Source organism: Oryzias melastigma, linkage group LG14 (genome assembly GCF_002922805.2).
Source record: "Oryzias melastigma strain HK-1 linkage group LG14, ASM292280v2, whole genome shotgun sequence".
Taxonomy (NCBI): Eukaryota; Metazoa; Chordata; class Actinopteri; order Beloniformes; family Adrianichthyidae; genus Oryzias; species Oryzias melastigma.
Window position 1 is genome coordinate 75,443 of NC_050525.1, and position 12,384 is coordinate 87,826.

Here is a 12,384-nt window from a genome sequence, read left to right on the forward strand (position 1 = left end):
AGATAAAAAGGAAAAGGGCACTAGATTAAATAAACTGATAAATTATCTAAAGGTTTCCTAGCATTTTTATTTTCTAGTCTTTGACATAAAAAAATCATTTTTTCTGGAAAAACAAGAGATTGGGGCTTATTTTAAAAAAAGACATTTGAGAATGAAAAATGTCCTTTAAAATAATAAAATTGCTAAACAAAAAAAAGTATTATTTTGTCTTTACAACTAGAACCAAATTGAATATTAATATAGCTAAATGACGAAATTGTGTTTATTTTTTTGTTGGAATCCAATCATATACAGTAAATCCTTCCAAAAAATAAAATATTAACAGAGTTACAATCATAGAAGAGGTGTCTTTGAGTTTCACTATTATTTTGACATAAGAGCCATAAATTATATTGTATATTAAATCTTAATCTTAAAAATTCTTTACATGGATATATGTTATTGTTTTAAGTTAATTTCATTTTGGGAGGTAAGGAAAAGGAAAGAAAAAGGATGTTCTGATAAGGGATATGCCTGTTTTGGATTGAGAGAGAATTTTCCTCGTACTGGAAGGGAAAATACTACATTTGGGCTCTGTAAATAAATATTATTAATATATAATGTTGAAGTTGTGGTAAGATTGTGTAATAATTTAAACTTACTCTGATCAAATTAATTATTATGGGGGGAACAACTTTGATTACTTTAAAATATTCGGTCCAACTACAGTTCAAATGATATTTAATTTTAAAGTCTTCATGTTCCAGGAAATTACTATCACTGTCCATCAGGTGGACAATTGCCCATACACCTTTATCCTTCCAGCTTTAATAAAAGATGGATTTCTGTTTGTATAAATCAAATTTATTCTTTCAAATTGCCGTGGTGTGGACTGAAATTGTGAGTATAGATCACTTTCCAGTAACGCAAAACCTGTTTATGAAAATTGGATAGCTTGATAGATAATTTGGATGGATCAAAATCACATTTTAGAAGAAAGTCTATCCATCCAACCCTCTGAAAAAATAAGACACGAGAGTGAACCAAATTGAGGGTCTGTTTTTTATAAAATTCTTTAGCCGTTGTAGTTTAATTGTTCCATTCATAACTTATATAAATAACATTCATACCTCCTTACTTCAATTGGTTTAATTAGGATTATTGATAATGTTGATATATTTCCATTTTAGCAAAAAAAATTCTTCTAAATGCAAAAAGGTTTTTAGTAACCAGCTGTTAATAATCTTCTTCCTGTTATCGATTATTGACTGAATATTTTGTTCAATTCTATCTTTGACATTTTTGTTGATTTATTATTCCTAAATACTTGATTTACATTGAATTGGAATATCATAGATTTGAATATCTTCCGTTTCATTAATTCTCAGTATTGCATCAGAATCCTTGGAGAAGAGAACAAGTGTTTTCATTTGGAATTTCTTTACTGCTTTTTAACAGTAAATCCGTATTATCTGCTATACGGATTAGTTTGAGGGGATTTCCTGCCACTGATAGAGGTAGAATTAATTAAGTCATTTTGTATAAATCCTGTTAACATTTATGACCGCCAGAGTTCTCGGTCCCTCGGGTTTCTTGTGTTCTCGCGTAGTGTTGGGACCATAGACTGTATATAAGAATAATTATTTTTACAGTCAATGGTTGGGACAGTGCTCCTGGTCTTCACGCACGTCACGTGGTCACGAGGAGGAGACAGGTGTTAATAAATTCTCGAACTGTACATTTACGGACTACCTTATTACTATAACATCACGGACTACCTACAGTCATACACACAAGTGTGTATAAATATTTAGTAAATGGCGACAATAAAAAACAGAGTACCTGTAGAGTACCTGTAAATATGAATTCATAGGAAAACTGAATGAAATGCTTTCATTAATAAAACCCCATTTATATATATATATATATATATATATATATATATATATATATATATATATATATATATATATATATATATATATATATATATAGAAGAATTCTAGTATTACTTACCAGCCATTTTGATTATAACTAACTTTTTGGTTCGTTTGAGATGTTAAGCTTCGAATATTTCGAAGTTTTCCGTTCCGGCTTTATTTTCAAAAATGTGGCGCCTGATAAAAACACGGAAATATGAGGAATAAATAGACAAAAAACTGCCGGTCTGATGCTCAGAAAATGAATGAAAACTATCCGGTCGACATCTGCACGAAGTGCCACCTTCTAAATCTTTTTTCTCTTTCCCTTTCCTCGCGCTCTAAATATTTATATTACGTCACTTCCTTTTTGCGCCAACATTTTTTTTAAACTTTATTACTCGCGCTAGTTAAGAGTTTTTCATTTGATTGGCGGCCGCTGTGTGATCGAGTTGCCCAATGAGATATTTATTTTATGTATTTATTTATGTATGTATTCATTTATGTATTTAGTTAGTTAGTTATATTTGACAACTTTATTTTCATAACTTAAGACATGGAACAAAAAAGAAACACAACATACCAGGGGTTTGCAAATACAGTTATAATAAGATGATACATTTTACAAAGGAATCATAAGAGTGGGAGCAGTCCTCTCACAAAAATCATTTTATCCCAAACAAATCTGTCTATTCAAATATTACCAAAGCTATTCCATACGAATGTATTAATTTAATAAAAGGTAAAACATCATATTATACCATCATTATTAATACAAAGAATCCCAATATTAGATTACAAAAAAATGTAACAATCAATCAGTACGAACGACCTTAAATGCAATACTGATGTCAGGAAACCCAATAAAAATAACATTTTATATAAATTTGATCAAGGTATGGTGAACTTGATGTATAAAATTCCCATTTATTCTTTAAGTTAAAGAAATTCATTGTTTTATTGATTGATTGATTGATTGATTGATTGGTTTATTTCAGGCATAGATTGAAAAATACAGGACAAAACACAATTATTTCAAACTCATCACAGAAATAATGAAATTCATTGATTAGAAAATATAAACAAAAATAAAACACACGTATGTCACATTTGGTTCATTCATTTTTTGTGATAAATAACTAAAGTCAGTAGAGTTTGATTGGTTGCTTGAAAAGGAGTGGGAAGAAGTGAATTTATATAATCCCACCCCTACTTAAGTACTTCATTTCACGGTTTTGCATAATTATGTAATTCGATGTTTTGATCAGATCAAATGCAAGTTGTTGTTTTTTTTAATTATCAATAGTAAAGTGAAGTGATTGTTGATTATTGATTAATCTCATCAAAATTATTTCAGTAAATGTTAACAATCATACATCATGTAACAGAAATATACCCATATCAAACTATACTCATCATCAAAGTAGAATGTTATATTGATGGAGTAAAATAATCATTACACATTGAAATCAAGTTTTAAAGTAACGACAGAGTTCTTATTAATCATTCTCTGAAAGAATTCTTATATATTTTCAGTGGACATGAACTAGTGAACTAAACTCTGGACTAAGTTAAGTAATGATCTCAAACAATGTTCAAGCATTTATACATTCAAGAAAATGGATAAAGAAACTCTAATCTCACAATATGAAGATAAGACGAGTTAAAGATCAACTGGTGTTTGAAGAATTCCAAATGTCTGAACTTGAATGTGATGAAATAATCAAAGATTTCTCAAATGTAATCAATGAGTTTTATGTTATGTAATATACAGTAATGATTACTGAAAAGTTTACAATCACTGGTATTAATTTTCTTTACTTGATCCAAAATATGTAGCAATGATTACAGGATTATTGTAATTATGTGTTCTAAAGATAATCAATGATTATTAGATATTGTGTGAATCAATAATGTTTACTGAAAATATATAAGAATTCTTCAGAGAATGATTAATAAGAACTCTATTGTTACTCTAAACCTTGATTTCAATGTGTAATGTTTATTTTTCTGCATAAATATGAAATTGTATTTTGACGATAATCAATTAAAAATCAGTTACATAATGTATATTTATTACTGCTCACTGAAATCATGTAGTAATTTTTTATAAGATTAATCAACAAGCACTTTACTTTTTACTTGAAAAAAAATGCATTTGAAAATAATTGTGTTTTGTCCTGTATTTTTTCATAATCTATTCTTGAAATAAACCAATCAACTAATCTAAAACACGTCACCAGATTAACACAGTGTTCCTAAACTAATGCAGTACAAAAAAGTCAATTTTATTTATTTTTACTTTTATTTAACAAAATGTGTAAACATTCAAAGTGCACAGTGGGAAAAAAGGTGAATCTTCCAATTTAATACCTGGTTGACCCTTTTTTGGCAGCAATAATTTAAAAAAAAGTCTCCTGTAGTTAGAGATCAGACATGAACAACGGTCGGCTCTCAGCAGGACTTCTGGACCGTTCCTCTGAGCAGAACTGTTTCAGTTCAGTGATACAACGACCATTTCTGAGGAGAGTAACAGCAGTGCTAAAACTTTCTCCATTTGTAGACGGTTTGCCTTACGGTGGACACAAACAGCTTTACAGATACTTTAGTAACAGTTTCCAGCTTCATACAACTCAATTCTTGATCGTCGATCTTCTAAGAGCTCCTTTGTGTGAGGCAAGGTTCACATCAGGCAAAGCTTCTTGAAAGTAGCAAACTCAAAGCTGATGTGTTTTTATAAGGCAGGGCAGCTTTAACCAACACATCCAATCTCATCACCTTGACTGAATTCCAGGATGGTTGATTCCTAACTTCATTTAGCTAAAGGAGAAGTTAGAGCTCACGTTTCTTCCATTCCACACTTTGAATATTTTACATGTTTTGCACAATAAAACATAAAAACGTACATTTTTGTGTTGTATTCAGGGGTGAAATTAACCCAGAGCGGCGTTCCGGTAAAAGAATTGGAGGCGGAACGCCACAATATTAATAATATGAATGAATCTTTGCAAAGAATTGAACGCTTGGCTGTCAAAAATACCACAGTGTCAAAGGTCTTGGATCGTGTTGGGGGGTGGCAAAACAAAATATCTACTTTCACCCCTGGTTAAGAAGACCGTGTTTATCTGGTGGTGTGATTTAAAAGAAGATCAGAATATATTTTATGACAAATTCATGCAGAAAACCAAGTAATCCTGAAGGGTTCACATACTTTTTTTGTAACTGTAATTTTTATCTATAGTTCCAAAGACACACAAATGGAAGAATAAACAATTAACATAAAACAGTTTCCTTTAAGTTCAGAATCAGGATTTATTGTCGTTGTAACAGTACAAGTACATTACAACGAAATGACATGTTTTAGGAGGGGTAGATGGGGGGGAGGCAAAGTACATAAGGGGATCAGCGGTGGCAAAAAAAAAAGAACATTCATCTGTTCCGGTCTAGAATGGGCAGAATATAGGTGAAGAAAAAAAGACCCCGCCACACAAGAAGAAGCACAAAACGAGAATGGTACACGTGATTATGAGCTGTTAGGACAAGGTATGAGGGAGGGGGAGATCCACCAGTGCAGCGCACCGGAGGCTGCAGCCATAGGGGGTTCTGCCATCATCAGACTGTCCACCAGAGGGGGATGAGCCAACTATGTTTTCTATTTGCCCCTTACATCAAACTGTCTGTTTTCCTACGAGCAGAAAGGATTCAATACAAAAACAATTCTACATAATATTGAAACGATTGGAAATCCTTTCATTCTCAGTTCCTATTGTGCTCCATGTGTGATGGACAGCTGTTTTGGGAGAGCTGAGGCCAAAGCGCTGAGCTCAAGGGAGCCAGATTTAGGTTACATCCTCATCTGAACTCGTTCCTCATTCTGCATGGCTGAGAGCTTCAGGATTTTGTCTCCTTCTATGTTGGCTTTTACCGAACAAGGGATTTTTTCCAGAAGCCTCTTCTTAAAGTCAGTTCCCTGCTGGATCCCCAGAGCTTCTGCAAGGACAGCAGACTTCACGGAGAAAGTTTCAGCCTCCTCGTCTCTAACAGCTTCCAGCTCCGTCTGCAGCTTCCTTGTTTTTTTAATGCCGATGATTTTCAATTGGACAATCTGGAGGGTGGCGCATTTCAACTGGAACAGAAGCAAGCAGAGATTTCATTCAGTAACGTGGACAGAAAACAGTTTTCTCCTGGAACAAAGTAAGTTTGGAGCCTGAAACAATAAAAACAAAAATGTTTCTTTCTAAGGAAAACAAACTTTAGCTTGTGGTTCCAAGTCAGGAACGAATAAGAACTCACTAAAGAAAGAAAGCATGATTCATGCAGAACGCTACCTTGATGATTCTTATGGAGTCTGTGGAGTTCAGTGAGACGGTGTCATAGTAGTGATTGGTCTTCACATTGGCCACCTTGACCTTGTCTCCCACAGAAACACCTCTGAGGTGCTGGATGTCTTCACCCCACAAAGTGATATAGATGGATCCGGTGCAGTCTTCAAGTTTGAACTCCTGTCTTTTTTTCCCTGTTTGGCCTTTCTTTTTCCCCACAGATTTCTTAATCTGAAAAATGAAAACAAGTTTAAGTGTTTGAAAAACAAACAGATTGTAGTGGCCACATGAGCGCTGAGGAATTGATAGAAAAATGAAAATGAGTTAATAAAAAAGTACCTCTGTCACAGTTCCTTTTACACTGACTCTCTTCTTCTCATCCAAACGTTTGATCTCGTCGATAGAGACAGCTGGATCCTGTCCGTAAATCAGCATCTGAGCCTTCAGCTCCAGATCTTTGGGAACATCAAACTTGGAACACTCTGAAGTGTTGCTTTTTGGGATGAATTTCATGATGTTTTCCTCCATGATCGTGTTACTGAAGTTGTAGAAGTGACCCTTTTTAAAAAAATGAAATTTCTTTTCTCCGTACACCATCACTTTGATGCAGCCGCTGTCATCAGCGATTCCCAGGTAGAAGAAGAACCTCTTTTGCTTGTCCTTGGTTTCATATGTAAGCAGGCCAGATTTCTCCACAACCTTTCCTACAACGACTTTCTGACTGAGATCGACACCATTCTGTAGCTCTGCGATATGTTTCCTCTGTGCACAAACCCAGTTTTAAGATCCATTAGGACCAAAGGAAGAGCTCAGAAAAAGAAGAAAAATGTGGAATTAAAGAATTTGTTTTACCCAGGAGGACGATGGTTGCTCCTGGAAAGAAGGAATTACAAATTTATTTAGATTCTTTTTACTCATCTCAAAACAGAAAAGGCTCATGACAGCTGACATGAAAGCATTCAAAGCTGGTCCTGAAGATCATGAGCTTCACGCCGAGTATGCGGCTCTGTGACAGCATCTGCTTCTCCTTCTGAAACCTGAAACTTCTGCTGATATTTTCAACTGTTTGTTCAGGGATAATTGGAAAAAATGATGATTACAAGTTCACAGCTGGTTATCAGTGAGGTCTGTAGAAGAAAAAGTCGCAGTTTTTCTGGAGTTTGTGACTGACACTTGAGGGGGTTCATTCTTAAAAACATGTTCTTTGACTACACAAATGAAAACTGAAAGAACATAGTTGATATAAACTAAATCACAAAGAACATTTGATTTGCTGTGCTGTTAGAGAAAAAGATTAATTTACATTTTTATCTAAACATAAGGAGTCATGTGATCATTTTGATTCCTCTCCCTACACTTCCTTTGGCTTTAAAGTCCCATTCCAACTATACATTTTTATTTGTAAATGCATTCCCTGTGGTTTTTATGGTTATGCTGTTTTTAGCCTAAATCAAAAAGCCTGTGTCGTGTTTTACGACATATTTTCTGCAGCGCAGCAGAAGTTCATCAGAAATTTGCCTCTTGGTTGTGGGTGAAACTGGTGGTAACAGCTGATATCCCAGCATTCCTTTGTCAACACTCTCTTCTGCTAGAGTACAACTTATCACAAAACCAACCTAACATTAACGTACCAAAAACATTAAAAAAGAGAGCAAGTACTAACCGAACAGCTTTGATCCAGATTCCTGCTCAGACGAGGAGAAGAAAGATGTCCATGGATCTATTTGTCTGCAATTGGATGATCAGAATGGAGCGGAGGAGAAGGGAGACTTTGGTCCACCGAAAGGCATTTTTTGCATCATAACCTGAACTTTTTCAAGCATCCAGTTTTCCACTGCTCCTGACCTAACACAATCTGAATAAAGAAATACTCAGAAATGCAGATTTAATCATAAATTCTTTTAATATGTCCTCCATTTTAGGAAAAATGCAACAATGTCAATGGGTTTGGGCTTTAATGACCCAGTCCAATGGAAATCATCTTTTTATGTTTTTAACACGTTCTTTAGCATTTTTCTGAAAACATTTAAGAAATAATTGACTTTTAAAACTACAGTTCTGGGTATTTCCTAATTAAATTGCATTGGATCAGGAGCAGATAAAAACTGGATCCTTAAAAATGCTCTGACTGATGAAGTTACTGAAACGGGCCTGCCAAAGTCTCCTTTCCCGCCTGCACGTACTCTGCCCCGCTTTACCATATTGCACTTCTGGCTCAAACTGTACGACAGGATTGATCTAATTTTTGCTCGTTGCTATTTTTGCGGAAATAATGTTAGCCTGAGGCTATAAGCTTGAGTGTGAGCACGCAAACAGAACCCTCAGCGACACTGAAGGGGAGGGTTTTCTCTGTCAACAGTCCCACCCAGAATCCAGAATTGTATTTCTAATAAGCTCCTGCTGCTGTGCATAAAATGTTTAAAAAAAAAGAACAGGCTTTTTGATTTTGGCAAAAACTTCATAATAGTAATTAAAAGATTACTAGTAACTTTTTTATGATAGAAAAAAATATGGTTGGAGAGGGACTTTAACAGAGGCCCGATCCAAATTCTCCCATTCTCCCTCCCCCTTTGTTTATCCCTCCGTGCTAGTTCCAAACGGAGGGTGAGGAAAAAATGGTGTTTAATATTTTGGACGTGACTTTCATTCGATGACGTCATCAATAATCCCCGGTCCGCTAGCATTAGCACGGAGCTTCCAGCCCTTGAATAAACATTACAGCAGTTGTATAACTTAAAAAAGGTCACACTACAACATAAAGTCATTACTTACATTTAGATGTAAACTTCTGCGGTTCAGAGCGCACCAAAGGGAAGAAAAGAGCTTCCCAGCGCGACGCGGTTTACTCTCGCGATGGTGGACTTTGGACCCCTCTGTTTGGAGAGTGAAACTTAAAAAGTAATAGTCTGGACATGACTTTGAATTCAACTTCCACCTCAAATCAAGAGGGAGAGCTAAGGGGAAGGGAGAAGGGGAGTATTTGGATCGGACCAGATTCTAAGCATGAATGAGTAAGTTCAGACCCTTAAAGATTCACATATACATTTTAAAGTATTTCAGGAAAAAAAGTAAATTTTTTTTCTGATCTGTGAGATCTCTGCAAGTGAATTCCAGATGTGCTACCTTGTCAAGCTGGGGGTTCTCCAGATCACCTATGAAGGAAAAAAGAAGTCAGTGAGTTTCTCCAATGTATACCTAAAGCCCGGTTTATACTTCACAGCAGTTTCCACAATCACAAGTTTATACTAATGTTGGCTGGATTTGCTTGTGACTGTCTGTGATAACTGCGACTAACTTCTGAGAGGTTTTTTTTTCAATCGATGCAATTTTCTGTGTAGCTGTCTCTCCATGTCTCTGTGCTTCTGCATGGAAGTATCAGAGTTTACAGAATTTCCTAACTTCTTCAGGTTTTCATCATTAGACATTTTTCTGGACAGTGGTATGTATGTACTCATTTTGGTGTATGGACATGTGGTGAGGTTCACGGCTGGTGAGGCACTGACATCATCAGTCAGATTTACAAACAAATGAACCCTAGTTGTTTATTATTCACCATTTGATTGACAACAGTTAAAGTGGGCTGTTTAAAATTTAATTTCAGCATTTTTCTTCCATTTACAAACTGTGGCATTAAAGAAAGAAATAAAAAAAATTGTTATTGATTTTCATGTGATGCTACTTCTAAGGAAACACATGAATAACCTGTCCATTTTCTTCAGTTTTAAAAGTCTCTCACTCAGTGGAAATCTCTGCCAGTGACAAGTCTAAATATACTGCTCACAAAAATGAAAGGAGCACTTTAAAGAAACACATTAGATCCATCAGATCTCAATATGAAGTTGTATATCTATACAAATAACGACAGGACAGTGTCTCAGGAACAAAAGGATGCCAAGTTTTTTAATGGAAATAAAAGTTTTCAGCCTACAGAGGCTCAATTGTGTAGACACCATAAAATCAGAGTGAAATGAAGATGTGACAGGCTGGTCCATTTTTTCCAAAACGTAATTTCTGCAACTCAAAATGCTTTTCAGTATCTTGTGTGGCCCCCACCAGCTTGTATGCATGCTTGACAACGTGGCGGCATGCTCCTAATGAGACGACGGATGGTGTCTTGTGGCATTTCCTCCCAGATCTGTGTGAGGGCATCCCTAAGCTGTTGTACAGTCTGAGATGCAACCTGGTGGCGCCTAATGGACCCAAACATAATGTCCCATAGATGTTCTATTGGGTTTAAGTCATGGGATGGTGAAGGCCATTCAATTGTTTCAATTCCTTCATCCTCCAGGTACTGCCTGCATACTCTTGACACGTGAGGCCGGGCATTGTCGTGTATTAGGAGGAAACCAGGACCTACTGCACCAGCGTAGGGTCTGACAATGGGTTCAAGGATTTCATCTGGATACCTTATGGCAGTCAGAGCACCATTTCCTAGGCAGTAGAGGTCTGTGCGTCCCTCCATGGATATGCCTCCCCAGACCATCACTGACCCACCACCAAACCTGTCATGTTGAACCACGTTGCAGGCAGCATAACGTTCTCCTTGTCTTCTCCAGACTCTTTCACGTCTATCACAGGTGCTCAGGGTGAACCTGCTCTCGTCTGTGAAAAGTACAGGGCGCCAGTGGCGGACTTGCCAATTCTGGTGTTCTTGAGCAAATGCCAGTGGAGCTCCACGGTGCTGGGCAGTGAGCACAGGGCCCACTACAGGACGTGGGGCCCTCAGGCCACCTTCATGAAGTCTGTTCCTGATTGTTTGGGTAGAGACATTCACACCAGTGGCCCTCTGGAGGTCATTCTGTAGGGCACGAGCAGTGCTCAGCCTGTTCCGCCTTGCACAAAGGAGCAGGTATGGGTCCTGCTGAGGGGTTGAGGACCTTCTACGGCCCTGTCCAGCTCTCCCAGAATAACCACCAGTCTCCTGAAATCTCCTCCATGTTCTGGAGATTGTGCTGGGAGACACATTAAACCTTCTTGCTGCAGCACGTGTGGATGTGCCATCCTGGAGAAGTTGGACAACCTGTTCAACTTCTGTAGGGTTAAGGAATCTCAGCTGAAATTGATTAACGAGGCCCAAAGCTGCTTAACCAACCAGAAAATGATCAGACAGGTTTCATTCAATTCATGCCAGGCCCAATAAAACAAGTGTTCCTTTAATTTTTGTGAGCAGTGTAAATTCCTGAGTTTAGACACCTAATCCTCCACATTTCTACCACTAATTCTAATATTCTTTAGCCACAATTACATTCTCTGAGCTCACCAGTGCCCTCTGCCTTGGGGCAAACGTACTGCGTGCCTCATCTAGTGCATTTCAAATGCACATTTTTTGCTGAAAAAAAGATGAAATGAATCAGATTCCAGTTCCAGTTCACGAGCAAACAGTCTTCAACTCTCCTTAACTCTTCGTCTTTTTAAAGTTGTTTACAAGCAACTCTAGTCACAAAGCTACTGCAAAACAGTACTAATTCTGCAACACAGAGTTAAACATGGCACAGAAGAAAAATCAAGAAGCCGACTTGACGAAGCTTAAAGCTGTGCAAGCCAACATCCAGGCTAAGCTAACTCCACTGCTCCGGATCTTTCTGCTCTTTCTTTCTGTCTTTCTCCTAAAGTGTGATTTATGACTGATCTTTAGGTTGCGCACAAATTTTCTTTTTTAATGAGTATTACTTTGGATTTTTTTTTTTTTGCACCGACTTATGTAGATGATTTTTCTTTTTGATGATAATTAATGATCATCGTCGTCAGGAGGATCTTTTACATTGATCCGTGCTGGGAGTCTGGAATATATTCAGATGATTATTAATCATCTCTGTATGCTGTGGATTTCTGATGCTGGTTGGTGCAGGTGATTTTTTTTTTGATGATGATGGTATGAATTTGCTTGGATTTTTGGTGTTGATTAATGTGGATGATTTTTTCCTGATGATAATCCTCTGAGAATATTTAGATTTTTGGCACTGATTATTACCGTATTTTTCGGACTATAAGTCGCACCGGAGTATAAGTCGCAGGGGCCAAAAAATGCATAATGAAGAAGAAAAAACCCTATATAAGTCGCACTGGTGTATAAGTCGCATTTTTTTCAAGTAATTTATTTTACAAACTGGTTGAAAAAAACGATATTACATCATCCAGGAAGGTAAGTTATAACATTCATAAGT

At 36.6% G+C, this 12,384-nt stretch overlaps 1 protein-coding gene across 5 annotated transcripts in view; it reads right to left on the minus strand.

Annotated features, from left to right (window-relative positions):
- LOC112142445 overlaps positions 1–12,384 on the minus strand; it is a 46,146-nt gene that overhangs the window by 18,523 nt on the left and 15,239 nt on the right. For 2 of the 5 annotated variants that reach the window (XM_024265834.2, XM_024265833.2), the window contains exon 1: positions 1,996–2,233. The exons of 2 other annotated variants lie outside the window; for them this stretch is intronic. In XM_024265834.2, coding sequence (XP_024121602.1) covers positions 1,996–2,002 — 7 coding nt within the window. In that variant the 5' untranslated portion in view covers positions 2,003–2,233. Of the gene's footprint in view, positions 1–1,995; positions 2,234–5,190; positions 6,025–6,226; positions 6,452–6,559; positions 6,983–7,072; positions 7,094–9,343; positions 9,373–12,384 lie in introns of those variants that run through there. One more of the 5 variants, XM_036215179.1, reaches the window with a different exon arrangement.